The sequence below is a fragment of the Phyllostomus discolor genome, chromosome 14 (genome assembly GCF_004126475.2).
Source record: "Phyllostomus discolor isolate MPI-MPIP mPhyDis1 chromosome 14, mPhyDis1.pri.v3, whole genome shotgun sequence".
NCBI lineage: Eukaryota > Metazoa > Chordata > Mammalia > Chiroptera > Phyllostomidae > Phyllostomus > Phyllostomus discolor.
The window spans coordinates 43,792,621-43,811,896 of NC_040916.2; the positions used below are offsets into that span (position 1 = coordinate 43,792,621).

A 19,276-nucleotide genomic window follows, 5' to 3' on the forward strand; every position below is an offset into this window, starting at 1 on the left:
TATAATGATGACATTCTATTATAACGAGTCCAGTGTCATCAGAAAAAGTATATAGTCCCCAAAGTGAGCACTTTGAAAGATATGATATGCATGTAAATTTTGGAATGAAATCCCTCTCATTGCTCCAGTTTTATATTTAGAGACACATAAATACAGATATATTTATGTACATGTACTTATTTTCATCAGTATCTTTGGTAAACACTAGAATGAGTATGGGTCCTTCAGTATTTGCAATGTTAGTGAGGGAAACTGGGTTGGTATCGGTTTTTAGAACAGACTTGAAGAACAGAAAGATTATAATTTTGGAGAGACTAAATTGTTCCTATCGATTCTAAAGGGATGCTTAGAGCAAGGATAAGTACAGCATGCAGAGGGTAATAACATTGCATGGGCAGAAAAAGAAATGCATCCAGTCCTATAAATTATACTAAATTGATATGCTTCTCTAATGAGGCCTGGTACCTACCTATAAAGACTTGTTATTACCCAACTCTTCGTGCACTTATAAACCTGACTGTATTATGCCGTTAATTCTGTAAGACAGTGTTTGCCAAACCTTTTCATAGAAAGTGCATTTTCATAGGAAATGACTATCTATGGTACTTTGAAGTGACCAAGGCTGGTCATGTTGGAGGTGATTGCCCATGTCCACTCTGGACCCATCCCTGACCTGATTGCCGAGGGGCTGACATCTTAGCAAAGTGGTGGGCCACTCTCAGGCACACCGGCTGGAACACGCACGCAGGAAAGCTCTGTCACAGGGGACCTGTGACAACAGGTCCTCTCAGATGTGGAGGACAGAAAGCCTCCCAAAGCCCATTTCCTAGTTCCTCCCTTTGGGTCTGAGCCTTATGGGGAAAAAAATTAAGCCCCAAGTATTGCCCGATGTACATAGAATTATTTGATATTATCATCTCTGAAACAGCCCAGAGTGGCCTGGCCAGAGAATGCCGATGCAGCCCTTCAGCGAGCATCCAGAGAACCCTCCGAAACCTTCCTTCTCTCCGAGTGCGTTCAGGTTCCATGGAGGAGGAAACAGTTCTGGTCACTGTGCTTCTATTTTATGTTCTGTGGCCTAGACAGAAAGAAATGTTGAAATGATTTCTGTAATATTTTGGAAACTTTTAGTCCTGCATGTGTGGTTCAGATTGACTTAGGGAAGGGTACAGTCAAGGCCAGATCAAGAGCAAGAATCCTGATCCTTCAATGAGTGATTCTAGTGTAAAGTCTCTTGGGCTCAGGTTTTCAAATTTGAATCCAAGCATCAACACTTTTTTTAGTGTACAGCCTTGGGCAAGTTACATAAACCCTCCATGTAGTTTCATCCTCTGTAAAGTAGGCATAACAATTCCTAATGTTCAGTCCCATGTGGGGGTTGGGGGTTACTTGGTTGGAGCATCGTCCCATACACAAAAAGGTTGTGGGCTCAATCCCTGGTCAGCACACATACCTTGGTTGCGGATTTGGTCCCCAGTCTGAGGGAGTACCAGAAGCAGTCGATGGATATTTCTCTCTCACATCAGTGTTTCTCTCTCTCTCTCTCACCCTTCCTCTCCCTCTCCCCCTCCCCCTCCCCCTCCTTTCCTCTCTCTCTCTCAAAATCAGTAAGATATATCCTCAGGTGAGGACTGGGGGAAAAAAAAACTAATGTTTTTCTAGCATATTTCTAGCATATGAAGTTTCTAGCTTATTACTTAAAACATGGTAACTACTATCATCATTATCCACACAACAACCTGGAAAAGAGTAAAGCTATTCTTAAAATGACTTGCAGCTACAAAGATGTGGCCAATGAGTCAAATATTGTAAACCTCACTCACATTATAAGTATCTTTGTTTTACAACAAAGACAAAATTAATAAATATAGCAGTTATTTATTAGGAAGAGTAATGGTCATAATTCTCCCTCTGGACCTGTTAGCATTGCACATAGAAAAACTCTTTTATAGGCAAAAACCGAACCGAGAGTGGTCAGCATGAGTCATTGCTTCTCAGGAGGACCACGTCGGAGTGTGAGTGGTTCAGGCCAAACTGGTCACAGTGATCATTATATCCCATGTTAATCTCTTAGACGAAAAGAAATATTGAAGCACATTTTGTAGTAACCTGGGAACATTTAGTCACACTCAAATGGTTCAGATTATTATAAAACCTAGAAGTGAATTTATAGGATTTCTTAAATACGTATTCCAAGTGTAATTTAAAATATTTATCAATGAATATTCAAGAACCTTTCTGTAGTAATGAAATCAGAACATACTGTAGCATTTTCTGTGTGTCAGGTGCTACTCTAAACACTTTATATACTAACTCAAATTAAATCTAAAAACAACCCTGTGAAGTAATATTGACATGAGACATAAAAAAGAGTAATTTATAATAAAATAATGTTTATTTTAATACATAAATTCTTGAGCACAGTTATTTTTTTTAAGATTGGTAACTAATTTTTATTTTTATTTAATTTTATTTTTAAGTTACAGTTTACATTCAGTATTTTTATTTGTTTCAAGTGTACAGCATGGTGGTTAGAATATCATATTCTTTACAAAGTGTCCTCCCCCAATATCTGAAGTACCTGCCTGGCACCATATATAGTTATTACAATATTATTGCCTATATTTCCTATGCTATACTTTATATCACCCTATTTTGTAACTAGTAATTTGTAGTTCTTTTTTAAAATTTTTATCTTTAAATTGTTATTAAGCAATTTAAATTTTCTGTTTTCTGACTTTACTCCCATCCCAGCCCCCCCGCCCACAGCCCTCCCCACCTCCCTTCTATTTCCACCCCCCACCTTGTTTTTGTCCATGTGTCCTTTACCTTTATACTTGTTCCTGCAAACCTTTCCCCTTCTCCCTTGAAATTCCCTCCCCTCTCCCCTGTGGTCACTGTCAGCCTGTCGTCTATTTCAGTGTCTTTGGTTATATTTTGCTTGTTTGTTTGTTTTGTTGATTAGGTTCCTGTTAAAGGTGAGATCCTATGGTATTTGTCTTTCACCGCCTGGCTTATTTCTCTTAGCATAATGCTTTTCAGTCCCATCCATGCTGTCGCAAAGGGTAGGAGCTCCTTCTTTCTTTTTGCTGTGTAGAAATCCATTGTGTGAATGTACCATAGTTTTTGATACACTCACTTACTGATGGGCACCTAGGTTGCTTCCAGCACTTGGCTATTGCAAATTGGAGCACAGTTATATTAAAAGACATGAAGGAACAGGTGCTTATACCTGTAACGAAAGTCACTGTGACTGTCACAGCTTCGAATGTGGTCTCATGTTGTAAATGATGTTATAACATGCAGCCGTGTTATACTGGCACTTCAGAAATGGCAAGAGGTGCCCTGGCTGGTGTGGCTCAGTGGATTGAGCACCGGACTAGTAATGGACTAGTGGTGATGCCAAGGTGAAAAACTCGTGGTAAATTTCCAAATGAAACAAAATCAATCCTCTCAATGTACATACTGGTTCAATTTTTGGAAGTTTAGTGTATATTAATGTGCTCATATATACAGTGGAACTAAGGCCTAGGTTCAGATGACTGTATACAGTTTTATTACCTCCCTCAGCACCCCAGGGGTCATTTGAAAGTCATTCAGATGTCATGCTTTGTTCATTGCAAGTTGTGTGACACCCTTTGCCCCACTCATCATTGTAACGACAATGAAAACAAGAAACGCCCCCATGAATTTGCAAAATGTGCTTTCACAGATTGTACAGTTGCTCAGTAGAGCCACAGGTCTAGGGGGGGTCTTAGCCTTCATAGGGTTTACAGAGCAATAACAGCTTGGCGTGTGTAGGACTAAAATACAGGATGACAAATGAATACATAGAAATACGCACAGTGCTACAGGGACTTACAGATAACAGGGAGCGTGTCTGCCCGTGGAGGTCAGAGAACGCCTCTTGTAGAAGTCACGCTTGACCTGGGCCTTAAACAGAGTACACCAAGCAGGAAACAGAAGTGCACTCTAGGCCGGGGGAACAGTATATACGGTGGGATGGAACATAGTTAAGGAATTGGGAAGAATTGATATAATCAATAAGTGTTGGAAAATGAAATGCATAGCTGGAAAGTCCCAGAAATGTCAAGCTAAGGACTTTATGTTGTAGGTAACAGAGAATTTAAAAAAGAAATTAGCCCTGGCTGGCGTAGCTCGGTGGATTGAGTGCAGGCTGCGAACCAAAGTGTTGCAGGTTCAATTCCCAGTTGGGGCACACGCCTGGGTTGCAGGCCATGGCCTCCAGCAACTGCACATTGATGTTTCTCTCTCTCTCTTTCTCCCTCCCTTCCCTCTCTAAAAAAAATAATAAATAAAATCTTAAAAAACAAACAAAAAAAGACATTAAGCAAGGGGATTCAGAGCATATGATTGCATTTTAGAAAGACTGGTGGTTGTTTAGACTGAGGATTGACTGAGTAGATAATTGATGTCACCCCTTGAGGTAGTAAATCATGGTGTGACACAGCTGTTAACTGCTTGAACTCATCCATTCTGCGAATTAGATAGGGGTAGAAAGAACATTCTAAAAACAGTTATACAGCACTTTGTCTCCCCCCTCTGTATGCAGTAACGTGTGGCAGCTCTTGCTGTTTGTGACACCTGACACCTTTGCTCTGGCGTTATCCTTATCTGCTTATAGTAGCTGCATTTTAGTTCCCTCAAAGAAGACACGCTGTTTTGATACAGATTATTTGATTTAATTGATTTTACTATCCCTCTGTTTTCCTTTTCCATTTTACCAAAATATTGCATTGCATCCGTTTTAGCTGGAGTGAACTCGCACAGCACTTCTGCGCTCCTGTTATATAACTCACTTGATAGAACAACAACAAGATGCATAAGCTCGACACGCCACAGTAGACAACTCCCCATGTTTGCTTCCAGCCTCCACATCCGTTCAGGTCCGTAGCACGTCGTGATGAGAGTGCTCGGGCGCTGTTTGATGTGGCCGGCATCTTTTTCACTAGGGAGTCAGAAAATCTAATAAAGTGAAGTTTACAAAGCGTTTCTTGCTTCCTTAATGAAGGCATCCTCGATGTTGCAGCGCAAAGCTGGCAGTGGTTACCGTAATTGACATTATGCCCTTCTACAAAAGGTGGGAGCTCTGTCTCAAAGAACCTTTTAAATGAAACCAGTCCTGGAGGGTGTGCAGGCAGGGGAAGTGATGTACTTGCAAAGGAGAGGCTAGAGGAATTCTCATTTTGTTTCTTTCCTTTTTTCCTCTTCATTTTTCCCCAGTGTAAGATAAGCAATATTTATTAACATGTAATTTCACCGTGGCTGACCTAAAAAATGAAACAGGACAACAGGATTGGGGAGAGGCATACCTTAAACAATCAGGCACTCACACAAAGCAGCAGACACTCAAGCCATTGCATTTCTGGCTTGGTTGGAACCTAATGCAAATAGCGCTGCATTCAATGAAGCACATTTCCTAAAATAGCAAACATTCCAGTGTTACCATGGAGAGGTCTGAAGTGGAGGGTAAGGCAATAATGTGTTCTAAAAGCTCAAGGCGGAGACTGAAACCTTGCAGGGATTATTACCTCAGGTACCTCCAGCCAAGTTCATATACGATTTTTTTTAAAGCAGCTTTTTTGCATCTCCCCCTCACTTTTTTTTTTTAAGACTTCTTGGATAGAGGGAAAGGGAGAGAGAAAGAGGGAAAGATCCATGTGCAAGAGATACGTCAATTGGTTGCCTCTCGCATGCCCCCAACTGAGGAACCTGGCCTGCAACCCAGGCATGTGCCCTGACTGGGAATTGAACCTGCAACCTTTTGGTTTGCAGACCAGCATTCAATTCACAGAGCCACAACAGCCAGGGCTGTACCCCTTCTTAAGCTGATGAATTTTGATGCTGGACTCAGTGACAAGTCTTCATTCAACATCACCATCTCCCAGACATAACACTCACTCATTGGGAACATGTGTCAGAAACAGGTCTTATCAGCTAACGCTGTAGCTCTGACCCTTTAGAGCTGCAAAGGAAGTGGAAAAATAAGGGACTCTTTACAGCTTCATTGAAAATACTTACTGAGCATTTACAATGCACATAGTACTGTTAGGTGAAGGAAGAGGAACACAGAATGTATAAGGTTCCGTTTGTGCCTTCTAGAAATTACAATCTAACTGGAAGGGAACAAGGGCACTGATGGAAACAGAATACAAGGCAGTAGAGAAAAAAAATCATCCTGGGCTGGGGGAGGGGGCAGTGAAGATTCCAATCTGTGAGGAATGAGTAGGATTTTAATAAGGGATGAAAAGGAAAGGCATCAGTTCATTCATTCATTCATTCATTCATATTCATTCATTCAATGATTATATACTTAGATCTAGGAACATACTGTTGCTTGGTACCTCAGAAGATAACCAGATGAGTAAGGTGTATGGTTTTTCTTAAGTAGCTTGCCAGCTAATCGGGAAAAGGCAATATGAAGAAATGACACACAAATCGCCATAGGTACTAAAAGACTTTGGAAATTCAAAGAAGAGAAACATGTCTTTTGAAGATGTTAAGAAAGGCAGCTTAAAGGAGATACTTGAAAGTTGGATAGGATTTTGACAGGAGGAGGTGGTAGTGATTAGAAAGAACATACCAGGTGGACGAGATGGAGAGGCAGGAAGTTCAGGGTAAGGAGGCAATAATCAGAATAGGATATACGCAGGGACACAGGGACCCTACTTCTCTAGGGTGAAGCAAGAGTCAGGGGGACATAGGTGGAAGATTAAGAAGTTCATGATTAATTGGTAAGTTATTAGGTCTCCAGGTTACATTGCAGAAAAGTGATATATCTGAGCTCTGTTTTAGAAAAATTAATCTGGAAGGAGGATAGAGTGGAGGGGAAAGAAGCTCAGGGGACTAATAATTATAGAACTCTGTTGCCTAAGATACGAGGTCAGTAGAAGGTAACCAAGAATGGAAATTCATACGAAGGCAAAAAATTGAAATAAAATTTGTTCATTCATTCGTTCGTTCATTCATTCATTCATTCATTCATAAATGCTAGTCAGTGACTACTGAGCATCCACCATGGCCAGATTCTGGTGCTGTTACGTGCTGGAGAAACAGTATGAATAAGAAAGGGAGAGCCCTTTCCCTTAAGGATCTTACATTCTAATAACAGAGAGATAAATTACCAGGTAATCAAACAAGCAAAGAAATAATTGCAAATTGTGGTAAGTACATTGAGGAAAACAAAGAGCAGGGACTAGCAAAGTTTTTCTGTAAAAGGCCAGATAGTAAATAACTTAAATTTTGACTTTGCAGGCCATAAAGTGCCGATATAGCACAAAAGTAGCCATACACAATAAATACATAAAGGAACTGGTATGGCTGTGCTCCAATAAAATTCTGTTTACAAAAACAGCCGGGGGCTGGATTTAGCCCACAGTTCATAGTTTTGCTGACCCTGATACAGAATTAGGAGGAAGGTAGGGGGCATTATAAGTAAGGGGAAGACGGCAATCAAGAATTGAGTCTTTCCTGTGGCCATTTTCAGATGTCTCTGACACATCACGCAGACACAAATAGGTAGTTGGTTATTTGAGAGCTGAACTTGGTAGAGAATTCTGGGATATACACGGGAAGTTACTGGTATAAAGATGGGAAGGGATGAGATGACATTAAAAGAATAAAGAGGCAGGTGAAAAGGCACTAGAATGAGGCCTCAGTGAGCACCTACAAAAGGTTCATTGTGGGTATAACTCTTAGTTTAGAAATTCATTTATGCAGGAAATGCTACATTACTGTCTTTAAAATGTTTAAAGTTCAATGTTTTTTAAAATTTGTTATTGTTATTTTATTACAGTTGTCTCAATTTTTCCCCTTTGCCCTCTTCCACTCAGCACACCTGCACCCCATCGTCAATCCCCACACTGTTGTCCGTGTCCATGGGTCATTCATTCATGTTCTTGGACTAGTCCCTTCACCTTCTTCCACCATTAGCCCCCTCTTTAATCAATTTATTGTTATCCCGAGTCCCTATCTTAATCAGGCTTGGGGGGAATTCAGTTTTATCCATTTGGTACTTCCTTATTCCCACCCTCTCAGTTATGTGAAGGTGAAGGCCCCTAGGTTTTTTCGGGTACTAAAGCATCAGGGAGATTACTCTGATCATTGGTCCACCACTGAAGCACCTGTGCCCCAGCAAGCCTGGTTTGGCCACCCCTAACAGCTTGCTGTATTAGAATCTCATGGAGCAAGAACCCACGGACCTAGAGTCCAGCCTCTTCAAGTCACCTGTCCTCTTCTCCCATCAGGTCCTGCTGCTTCCTCATGGCACTGATAGGGAATGCAGGTGGATCCTTACTACTCTTTGAACCTCAGACTCTCCCTATATGGGTGAAATCTCATCTTCTCCTCTTTTGTTGACCTCAAAGACATTCTCTCTTTTCCCCACTAGGACACCTGGCTTAATCTTCTAGGTAGGTTTAGAATTTTACAAAAGTCAGGGAGTACATTTGACTTCAGCCTCTGCTTTTTCACTCTGTAAAAACTCTTGAGACAAGATAATGCTAAGGGCCTGGCCATCAGATTAGGAAAGAGGGAGGCAGGGGCACACAGGTAACAAAACACATTTCTATTTAAAATTTTTTACCTTGTTACCATTTGATTAGGGAAGAAGTATGAGATGAAGCTGAAAGTAGATTAGGATCTTTCTGTAGAGATATTGAAATGCCAGGCTAAGGGTTTTGGATTTCATCCTATAGGTAGTACAATGATGGATCTTTATTAGGAATGTTCTAGAAATAGTATGCAAAATGATTAGAGAAACATGCTTCTAGGACTGCATGATGATTGAAGTTTTAGGTTTCAAGAACCTGAAGTGGAAAGTGTAGTGAAAATGTGAAGCAATGTTTCTGAAAAGCTAGAGATGTTCAGAAAAAAAGTCGAAACTAATTTAGTGTCTGGTTTAATATGGAAGGATTCTGAGGAATTAAAGGTAACAACTCTGAAGTTTACAAGTCCGCCCAGTTACAGAAAATGAGCCTTCTGGCCAAGATGGAGGCATCGGTAGATATACTGTGCCTCCTCCAACAACCAAAAAGAAGGGCAACAACAAATTTAAAAACAAAAAACAACCAGAACCGCCAGAAAATCGAACTGTATGGAAGTCCAACAACCAAGAAGTTAAAGAAGAAACATTCATCTAGACCGGTAGGAGGGGCAGAGATGGGTAACTGGGGAGGAGAGGTCTTGCAGCAAGGCAGCGGCTGGAGGACCTGGGTGGGTGAGGCGGTGGCTAGCAGAGCAGGCCGTCCCACATTTGTGTGTGGATAAACCCGGAGGAAAACTGGTGGGCGAGACGGACTGTGCAACCCAGGGTTCCAGCATGGGGAAATAAAGCCTCGAAACCTCTGACTGTAAAAATCCGTGGGGGTTGGGGTGGCAGAAGAAACTCCCAGCCTCACAGGAGAGTTCGTTGGAGAGACCCACAGGGTCCTAGAACATACACAAACCCACCCACCTGGGAATCAGCACCAGAAGGGCCCAATTTGCTTATGGATAGCGGGAGAAGTGACTGAAAGCCGGCAGAGATGAGCAAGTGGCATTGTTTCCTGTTGGTCCCCTCCCCTACATACAGCACCACAACACAGCAAAGAGGGTTGCCCCACCCTGGAGAATACCTAAGGCTCCACCCTTACAAAGTAACAGGCATGCCAAGACCGCCCCCCCCACCCAAAAATGGCCCAAATGAAAGAACAGATCAAGCTCCAGAAAAAATACAACTAAGCAATGAAGAGATAGCCAACTTATCAGATGCAGAGTTCAAAACACTGGTAATCAGGATGCTGACAGAAATGGCTGAGTATGGTCGCAAAATTGAGGAAGAAGTGAAGGCTATGAAAAGTGAAATAAAGGAAAATGTACAGGGAACCAACAGTGACAGGAAGGAAACGGACTCAAACCAATGGTTTGGACCAGAAGGAAGAAATAAACATTCAACCAGAACAGAATGAGGAAACAGGAATTCAAAAACATGAGGAGAGGCTTAGGAACTTTTGAGACAAGTTTAAACATTCCAACATTGGAATCATAGGGGTGCCAGAAAGAGAAGAACAAGAGCAAGGAATTGAAAACTTATTTGAAAAAAAAAATGGAGAACTTCCCCAATCTGATAAAGGAAATAGGCTTCTAGGAAGTCCAGGAAGCTCAGAAACAGGGAAGCACACACCAAGGCACATCATAATTACATTACCCAAGATTAAAGCTAAGGAGAGAATCCTAAAAGCAGCAAGAGAATAGGAGACAGTTATCTACAAAGGAGTTCCCATAGGCTATCAGCTGATTTCTCAAAAGAAACCTTGCAGGCAAGAAGGTGCTGGAAAGAACTGTTCAAAGTCATGAAAGGCAAGAACCTACATCCAAGATTGCTCCATCCAGCAAAGCTCTCATTTAGAATGGAAGGGCAGATAAAGTGCTTCCCAGATAAGGTCTAGTTAAAGGAGTTCATCATCACCAAGCCATTATTATATAAAATGTAAAAGGAACTTGTCTAAGAAAAAGATAAAAAATATGAACAGTAAAATGAGAAAAAACTCACAACTATCAACAATTGAACCTGAAAAAACAAAAACCAACTAAGCAAACAACTAGAACAGGAACAGAATCACAGAAATGGAGATCACATGGAGGGTTATCATTGGGGAGAGGGAGGAGGGAGAAAGGGGGAAAAGGTACAGGGAATAAGCAGCATAAATGGTAGGTACAAAATAGACAGGGGGAGATTAAGAATAGTTTAAGAAATGTAGAAGACAAAGTACTTGTATGTACGACCCATGGTCATGAACTAGAGGGGAATGAAGGTGGGGGTGGTGCAGAGCAGAGGGGAAGAAAGGAGGGGAATGGGACAACTGTAATAGCATAACCAAAAAATATTAAAAAAGGAAAATTATATGCCCAACTGTACTTCTCCTGCTGATCCATCTATAGCTTTTAATAGTGTTACAACCATTGTTCTCATTCTTGAAATTTGGTCCCCTTCTCACTTGTGCTGTCATTACAGAAGTTTTCTTGAGTCACTTCAACTCATCAGATCATGAATCAAATATTTCATTATCTTTTTACAAATTGACTCCTCAACTGCACGTTTCTGCTCATTTTAAACCATTTTATCTATCAGTCTTCAGACCAAAAACCTTATCTCCATTTTTAATGTTTTCTTTTCCTTCACCCTTTCTGCATATACGTCAAGTCTGCTGTTCATTCCTTCAAAATGATTCTTGTATCTGCTGCTTTCTTTATTAGCAGGTCTTCCTGTAATCATCCCAGATTTCTCCCTGAAACTCCAATTTCTGATCTTTTGACTGAGATTTTGCCTGCTGCCTGGGTTATCTTCCTAACATAAAGTTTTCATCATGCCATTCTCTGCTCAAGTTTATAACATTAAGTCCGATTCTAATAGTTGCCAAGGCCCTCCATAGCACCACAGCATAGTGTCTGGCTTATGGTTGGCCCTTCATTCATGTTCTTTGAATGAACTTGGATGTAGTATGAACCTGGCCATTCATATGTCCCACAAAATCTCTAATATCTCCTCATACCTACAGGCTAGCACTGTATCTAACCCAACTTCCAGGACTTCTGAGGATGCACTATTTTCTGCACTCCCTTCCTTTTTTTCCTCCATTCTAAGACCCATCTCAAATGCTTCTCTTGACTCCTTCAACTACATTAACCCTTGCTAATTTCAGCTTTATCTGCACTCATATTAGATTTAAATTGATACCTTTCCATTTAGTAGTCAGTTGTTCTCATCATAGCATCCACATTTTCTCCCCTTCAACTAAACTGAAAGCTCCCTGAAGGCAGAGAAAAGCCATACTGAAGTTTGCCTAAATTCTTACTCATTGGTTGATTGACTTAGTAATACTTTAAAATTCTCTTAAATAGCTATGGGTATTTAACAGCTTAAGTCGAAAGACTCTGATGTTACTATTTTAAGGGATTCTGCTGATACCCATATTATTACAAGCTGTAGTGAAACTGGATATCCCCTGGTTTTAAGACAGCTGTTTTGAAACGCTGTATTAGTAATTAATGCAAAACATGATTGTTTTTGACATCTTAAATATTTCCAAGCAGCACAGGGAAATCATGCTTGTGGTATTACCATAAAGCCTAACTGGGTTGCCTTTGAGATTCTTGCATTTCCTCATTTTCTTTGGCGTCTCTGCCAGAGTCACTTTTTTGTGTGTGTGTCTTTTTGGCATAGTTTTCAGTAATGAGAACAGCTATTTCTAATGCCATAACTAGGGCAATGAAACCTCATACAACTGGTTTGAGACGTGGGGATTTTCCACATCTGATTCTCTTGGAAACTCCCAGCTTACAAGTAGGTCTTGGAAACAAACAGTAAAATGCTGACGGTACAAAAGTGACTACCGTCCTAAGAGATACTTCCCAGGGCCCTAAAATCTAGAGATCAAAACAGAGTGCAAAAGATCCTGACCATAATAATATTGTACTTAGGAATCTTGTTTCAATTTAGTATACAGTTCCCTGAAGTCAATAGTTTTGTAGTAGTTCTACATTGATGAGTTTTTCAGTTTATCTGCAGACTTTCTGATCTTTGGACTGAGACTACAGTTTAGGTTAGTTCTAATTCAGTGGTTTGTGTGATTCCCAGAAAGTGCCATTAGCATAATCTGGGAATTTGTTAGGAATGCAAATTCTTGCGTCTCACCCCAGACCAATTGAATCAGAAACTCTTAGGTCCCAGTGATCTGTTTTAACAAATCTTCTAGGTGATTCTGATGCATGCCAAAATTGAAAACCACTGTTTAAATTCAACATGTTTACTTTGTAGATTAGGAAATTAAGGGCCAGATATTAGTGACCTCACCTAGGACATAAAGCTAAGTGAATGCATTTGTCAATCCATTCTGAGGACAAATTGCTGATATATCAAATTAGTAATTTGTTTAATTCATAATAGCTTGTTATAATATGAAACCTGTTCTCAAATTTTCCTTTATTATGTACCTTTGATACATTTTAGAAGTAGTCATCCTACTCTAAATCATCACAAAAGCCCTAAATCTCACATTAACAATATGCTTTGTTTCAGTCATAAATGTGTGGTATACATATGCATATAAATAACATTTCCCAAAGCTCATATGGATAGGAACTATGAAGATTTGAATTTGCAATTGGGCCTTTTATAGAGTTTTTTTCTGGGCTATATTTTATCTTCCCAGTTTTCAAAGCTAATTCTTATGATAAAGTAGGGGTTATTTGCTGCCAAACAAACCCCTCAGATAAAAGTTTGTAAATAATACATATATTTACATTTGAAAGATACTAACATATATAAAATCTACAGACCTAAGCATTCAGTTCAGTGAGTCGTGACAACTGCACACATCCATGTACCCACGACCCAGATCAAGATACAGAACATTTTCATAGCCCCAGAAACTTCCTTTGTGCTCCTTTGCAACCGATTCTCACCTTACTGCATTCCCCATAACCACTGTCTGAATTTCTGTCACTGTAGATTCTTTTCTTATGGAATCTCGTAGGGTATACTGATTTGTATATAGCTTGTTTCATGCTTTTGATATTCACTCGTGTTGTGGGTATCAGAATACATTCTTTTTTATTGCTGGTTAGTATTGCATTGCATGAATATATCAAAATGTGTTTATTCAACCTTTTTCTTGATAACAATATTTTTTTCTTATCAGAAAGGCAGAACATTATTATAGAAAGTTACAGAATACAAATGAGGAAAGAAAAGTATTCATAATTCCATTCTCTAGACACGATCACTATTTAATAACTTGTATAACACCCTTAGAACCTTTATTTATATAAATTGCCCATGTATATATATATATATATAGTTATATACATTTCAGAAATTCTTATTTTAGGTTCAAGTTTTACCAGTTAAATGCTCATCTTTGTGTGTTAAATTGGCACAATTCTTGATTGTAACTACAAAATATTTTCTAAATTTAAAAAATATCTAACAATAATACATGAATACACATTCACTGCCCAAAATTCAAATGATGCATGGTATGTAGAATAAATGTTCCCGTTTGGTCCCCCCATTTTGCTTGCCTTTCCATCGGCAGGCCATGTTAACTAAATACAACACCTTCACCAAGATGACACTGATAAGGACCAGGAAGTGCTGAATTTATTATCACATAATTTTCCTTCATTTATTTTTTAATTTTTACTTTCAAGTTTTGTAATTTATATACCAGTGATCTTTCCATTGAGACTAAATTATTTTATAATACCAATAATCATGTTAGCACTATTTCTAGTACTTTAATTTACTATCCACTTTGAAATATGGTTCTTGAATATTTTCTCAAGGAGTGAAGAGTGCCGTCTTCAGATTTTCTTTGATTGTTGAATGATTCATCCCTATTTCTTGACGAAAGCCTAGTTATGGCTAGCTTTCTCTTTCAGTATGTTGGTCTTTACTTAGAGTAAACATATTCTTCAAAGGTAAAAGGCCTTTTCTCCCATTATACTGACTCGCACTTCTGCACCAAGCCACCTATATAGTCATTAAAGTGTAAAGATTACAGCCCTGGCTTGTGTGGCTCAGTGGATTGACTGCCTGCAAACCAAAAGAGCACAGGTTTGATTCCTAGTCTATGGCACATGCTTGGATTGCAGGCCAGACCCCCAGTAGGGGGCGCATAGGAGGCAGCCATACTGATGTTTCCTACTCTTTCTCCCTCCCTCTCTTCCCCTCTCTAAAAAATAAATAAAATCTTAAAAAAATAAAGTTTAGAGACTGGAATTAGGTACAAAATATTATTATGGAATAGAGAATAATACAAAGTATTAGTTTGCTCCTGAAAAGCATTTTGTCTCATTACTTTATTAGCATTTTTCCCAGTAGGAAAATGTGGCTTGCAATGACACTTAAAAAAGAGGTTTGATTAGTGTCTTAATTTGCTCTTTTGTGGACCTTTGAATCTTTGCTGTTCATTAGAAAAATACTTAAGACAGGGTAGTGTCCTGGCAGGTGGTCTATCAGTAGGGTGAGTCCAGTAACTACTTGCTTGCCTCTTTGTAGATCACTGTAGATTCCAAAGATTGTTTTATTTTCTTCTGACCGTGAAGCTCATATGCCTAGAGACAGGCAAAAATGCATCTATGATGAGTTTTACTTGGAACTCTGTTTTACATTCTTGGTTTTAGGGCCAGAATATACATATTTAGGTGAAATCACACATGCAAAGTTCTATACCCTGGAAACCCCAAACTTCTAACTGTCCTGTCTCCCAATAGAGATAATAAGATTTTGTTTTGGTGATTAAATAACAATGCACTCATGTGTGCAGAGCACCATAAAGTTTTAAAATTGCTTTAAAATAGTCTTTTTATAATATTAAAATAACAACATCAGCTATTATTTAATGAGCTGAGTAAGCACTGGTAAAATATGGTGGATTAAATAATCTAACTTAATCCACCATAATAAATTGCATGGTTTATTATGAGTTCTCATTGAAGGCATTTGAATGTCTTCTTGTTTGGGAGTAGGGGCTCAGATATAATTAGACTGTTGCTGGGCTTGACCTCTCACAAGGTCAAGTTAGTGAAATTTCAGCATTATTGACACTGGGAAATGTCCTGCTCTGGGGGATTCCACGTAACTGCTAGCGGCTGTTTTCCTTCCTGCCTGGTGCCTACATGCCTTTCACGCCAAGAAAATTCTTTATTATAAACGATTTGACACCCGAATCCCTCCGAGTCAGAGCTCCACCTTCCCTCCAGTCTTTGTGTGCATGCCAAGTTCTATACCCAAGGGTAGGGTGACTTACAACTGCCTAGTGTTGAATAAGACAGGGTGTTAATTGAAGTCAGAGAAATTCCCAGCCCTAACTGCGCAGGCAGCAGCACTCCCTGACACCTGGACTCGTGCTCAAAGAAGCTAGGTCTTTTCTTCTACTACCCACCCGCTCCCCCAAAATAAGGACTGCCGCTACCTGAAAGAGAATTTGGTGATGGTAATCTACTCTTGGGTTGTCTACATTCTGGAAAAAGCTCACTTAATCTTGCTTAACCAGCTGCATTTACGTGGCAATTACTGGACTCTTTCTCAGGTGACTGCTTTGTACCATCTCTTGATTTCTACTCTAAAAAAAGGGGCAAATATCCAGGAGTGCTAAATCCACCACCCACTCCCAACATCGCGAGAGGAAAAGAAACACTTGTCCTCTTTTCTAGGTACTCCCAATAGTCGCGGGCGAGGTTGAATCGAGCCTTCAAAAATCCTCCCAGCCCGCCTCTTGGTTTACCCACCCTTTCTCCACGGCCGCCTCTGCAGCCTCTGAACCCAGGCCCGAGACCCGGTGGGGAGAGGAGGTGGGGCTGCAGGCGAGAGGGAGACACGCCCGTGGCGGTACCTAGTGGCGCTGCCTGGCTGCCCCGACAGAGGACGTGGCAATACCCGTGGGGGAGGGGATTCGGCTTCCTCCTTCCGCGCAGAGCTTCGGGACTTGCTGCAGGCTCCGGAGGGAGGAGCCAAGCCGGGACAGGTGCGCTTTCTCGGTGAACTCTTAGCAGATGAAAGTGGCCCAGACCGTCCTGCTTTCCACTGGGAATACACTGTAAGCCAGGTCCGCAGTTCCACCGCGAGGAGGGGGTGACCCGATGTGGTACACATCACCATCCGCATGCGCAGATGCGGGGTGCGGCCTCCGGACTACAGTTCCCAGAGGAACCTGCCGCAGGCCGCGGGCGCTTAGCTGCTGACGCCATCTTGAAATCTGATCCTCAGTGTCCCAGCCTTTGCGTCAATCTACGGCGGCACTTAATGCATCTCGAACACAGCTTGCTGAAAGAGAGGACGCCGAAGACGGCGGCTGCTGGGAGAGACAGCTAGAGGAGACGAGAAAGATTCCGAGCTCGGCCTGCGCTGCTGTCACTCAGCATCGCCCTGAGGCGTTTCTTCGCGCGCGCCCTTCCCGAGGGGCGGGGCTGACCACTCCGGTACCCAGAGCTCGTGCGCGGGTGGCAGAGGTGACTTCTTGCACAGTGGGAAGCCCACCGGGCTGTGCCATGCTGGCCCGAAGCCACCGAGGCGGGAGACCGACCGCTACCCCACGCCAGTGAATGATCGCCCAGCAGCAGCCGCCTCAGGGAAGCTGAGAGGGAAGATGAAGGAGATTTGCAGGATCTGTGCCCGGGAGCTGTGCGGAAACCAGCGGCGCTGGATCTTCCACACCGCGTCCAAACTCAACCTCCAGGTTCTGCTCTCTCACGTCCTCGGCAAGGATGTCTCCCGCGATGGCAGAGCCGAATTTGCTTGCAGCAAGTGTGCTTTCATGCTTGATCGGATCTATAGATTCGACACCGTTATCGCCCGGATCGAAGCTCTTTCTATTGAGCGTTTGCAGAGGCTGCTGCTGGAGAAGGACCGCCTCAAGTTCTGCATTGCCAGCATGTATCGAAAGAATAACGATGACTCTGGCGCGGAGGCCAAGGCGGGGAATGGGACGGTTGACATTTCCAGCTTACCCGACGTAAGATACTCGGCGCTACTCCAGGAAGACTTTGCCTATTCGGGGTTTGAATGTTGGGTAGAAAATGAGGACCAGATTCAGGAGCTACATAGCTGCCATGCTTCCGAAGGCCCTGGAAACCGACCCAGGAGATGCCGTGGTTGTGCAGCGTTGCGGGTTGCTGATTCTGACTATGAAGCCATTTGCAAAGTGCCTCGAAAGGTGGCCAGGAGTGTCTCGTATGGCCCTTCTTCCAGGTGGTCCACTAGCATTTGCACTGAAGAACCAGCACTGTGTGATGTTGGGCCGCCGGACTTAGCAAGCACGAAGGTACCCCCAGATGGAGAAAGCATGGAGGAAGGGACTCCTGGCTCCTCTGTGGAATCTTTGGATGCAAGTGTCCAGCCTAGTCCTCCGCAACAAAAGGATGAGGAACCCGAGAAAAATGCAAAGGAACTTATAAAGTGTGACTGCTGTTCCGATGAACAGGCTCCACAGCATATGTGTAATCACAAGCTGGAGCTAGCTCTTAGCATGATTAAAGGTCTTGATTATAAACCCATCCAGAGCCCCCGAGGGAGCAAGCTTCCCATTCCAGTGAAATCCAGCCCACCTGGAGCCAGGCCTGGCCACACCATGACAGATGGAGTTAGTTCCAGTTTCCTTAACAGGTCTTTGAAACCCACTTGCAAGACACCTGTCAGTTACTCCTTGGAGATTTCAGACCTGCAGGAGCTCTGGGATGATCTCTGTGAAGAGTATTTGCCACTTCGGGTCCAGGTATACAAAATGGCTACATGGTGCCTTTTTGATTATAGTTACCGGCCTCAAGCCTCACGTGACTCCTGTTTAGGTGAAGGTTAATAATATAGACTTAACATCATTGAGCCCATTTTTGTTGGCATCTTTCGCTTGTGTGACATTAGTACATGTGATTCACATTCAAATAATTTGCTTTTCACAGTACTCTTTGTAGTAACATCTATTAGCCTTCCTATTAAATATCAAAATTGTAGACTTTTTTAAAGACAAAAAGATAAAGATTCCTAATTCACTTTGACCCTATGAAAAGACATATAATCTTATTTCTGACATTAGAACTCTTTTAGAACTTTCCTTTTAGCCTTTCCCCCTTTTTTTGTTTTGTTTTTATTTTTAGATTTGTAGATGTTTTCTCCCATTCTGTAAGGGAGTGAGTTCTCCCTGGAGCATTAAGCTTTTTTATCCCCAGGTATGCCTCAAACTGACTAGGACATAGGGTAAATGTTTGGGAAAACCTGTTAACTCACCAAATTATTGTAACATCTGGGACATATTATGTAAATATTAATGTAAGTATTGCCCAGATGTTACACTTATATTAGTTATATTAATATTTACATTAATACTACCATTTGAGGACTAATGATGACTTGCTCATAAAGAGACTTGGGAATTCAAGTGTTGTCATTTAAAATGTTAAGAAGAAAACTTTTCACAGCCAGTTTGTCCACTGACGTCCTTTAGAAGATGTTTGATATTAAAGGATTCATCCATTATCAAGTGATAGCATTTCATTCATTATACTACTCTGGAATTCTAAATGACGAGAAGAGGGCAGTAGATCTTAATTTGAGCTGTTTATATGTGGCCAATTGATTTCATGTGACCTTTTAAATTCAGCTACATACAGGGAACTGGCATGCTATTTTGTTCCTACACGTAAATACTAGGTTCAGTTAACATTATCAAACATTCAAACATCTGGTGCATTCTGTTTGGTACACATCCTTTAGTGATAA

General features: G+C 41.3%; 1 protein-coding gene and 1 long non-coding RNA gene across 28 annotated transcripts in view; one reads left to right on the top strand and one right to left on the bottom strand.

Annotated features, from left to right (window-relative positions):
- Positions 1 to 19,276, top strand: part of LOC114489047 (phosphodiesterase 4D interacting protein) — a 205,775-nt gene that overhangs the window by 112,439 nt on the left and 74,060 nt on the right. For 13 of the 27 annotated variants that reach the window (XM_036015712.1, XM_036015711.1, XM_036015706.1 and 10 more), the window contains exon 1: positions 16,807 to 18,275. The exons of 12 other annotated variants lie outside the window; for them this stretch is intronic. In XM_036015712.1, the coding sequence (XP_035871605.1) occupies positions 17,151 to 18,275 (1,125 nt within the window). In that variant the 5' untranslated portion in view covers positions 16,807 to 17,150. Of the gene's footprint in view, positions 1 to 16,744; positions 18,276 to 19,276 lie in introns of those variants that run through there. 2 more of the 27 variants (XM_028503063.2, XM_036015705.1) reach the window with 2 other exon arrangements.
- On the bottom strand, positions 14,827 to 16,446 carry LOC118498221. The gene is made up of 2 exons (XR_004900748.1): positions 16,398 to 16,446; positions 14,827 to 16,127 (listed from the first exon to the last, which is right to left on the bottom strand). It is a non-coding gene; the product is annotated as an uncharacterized LOC118498221 (long non-coding RNA).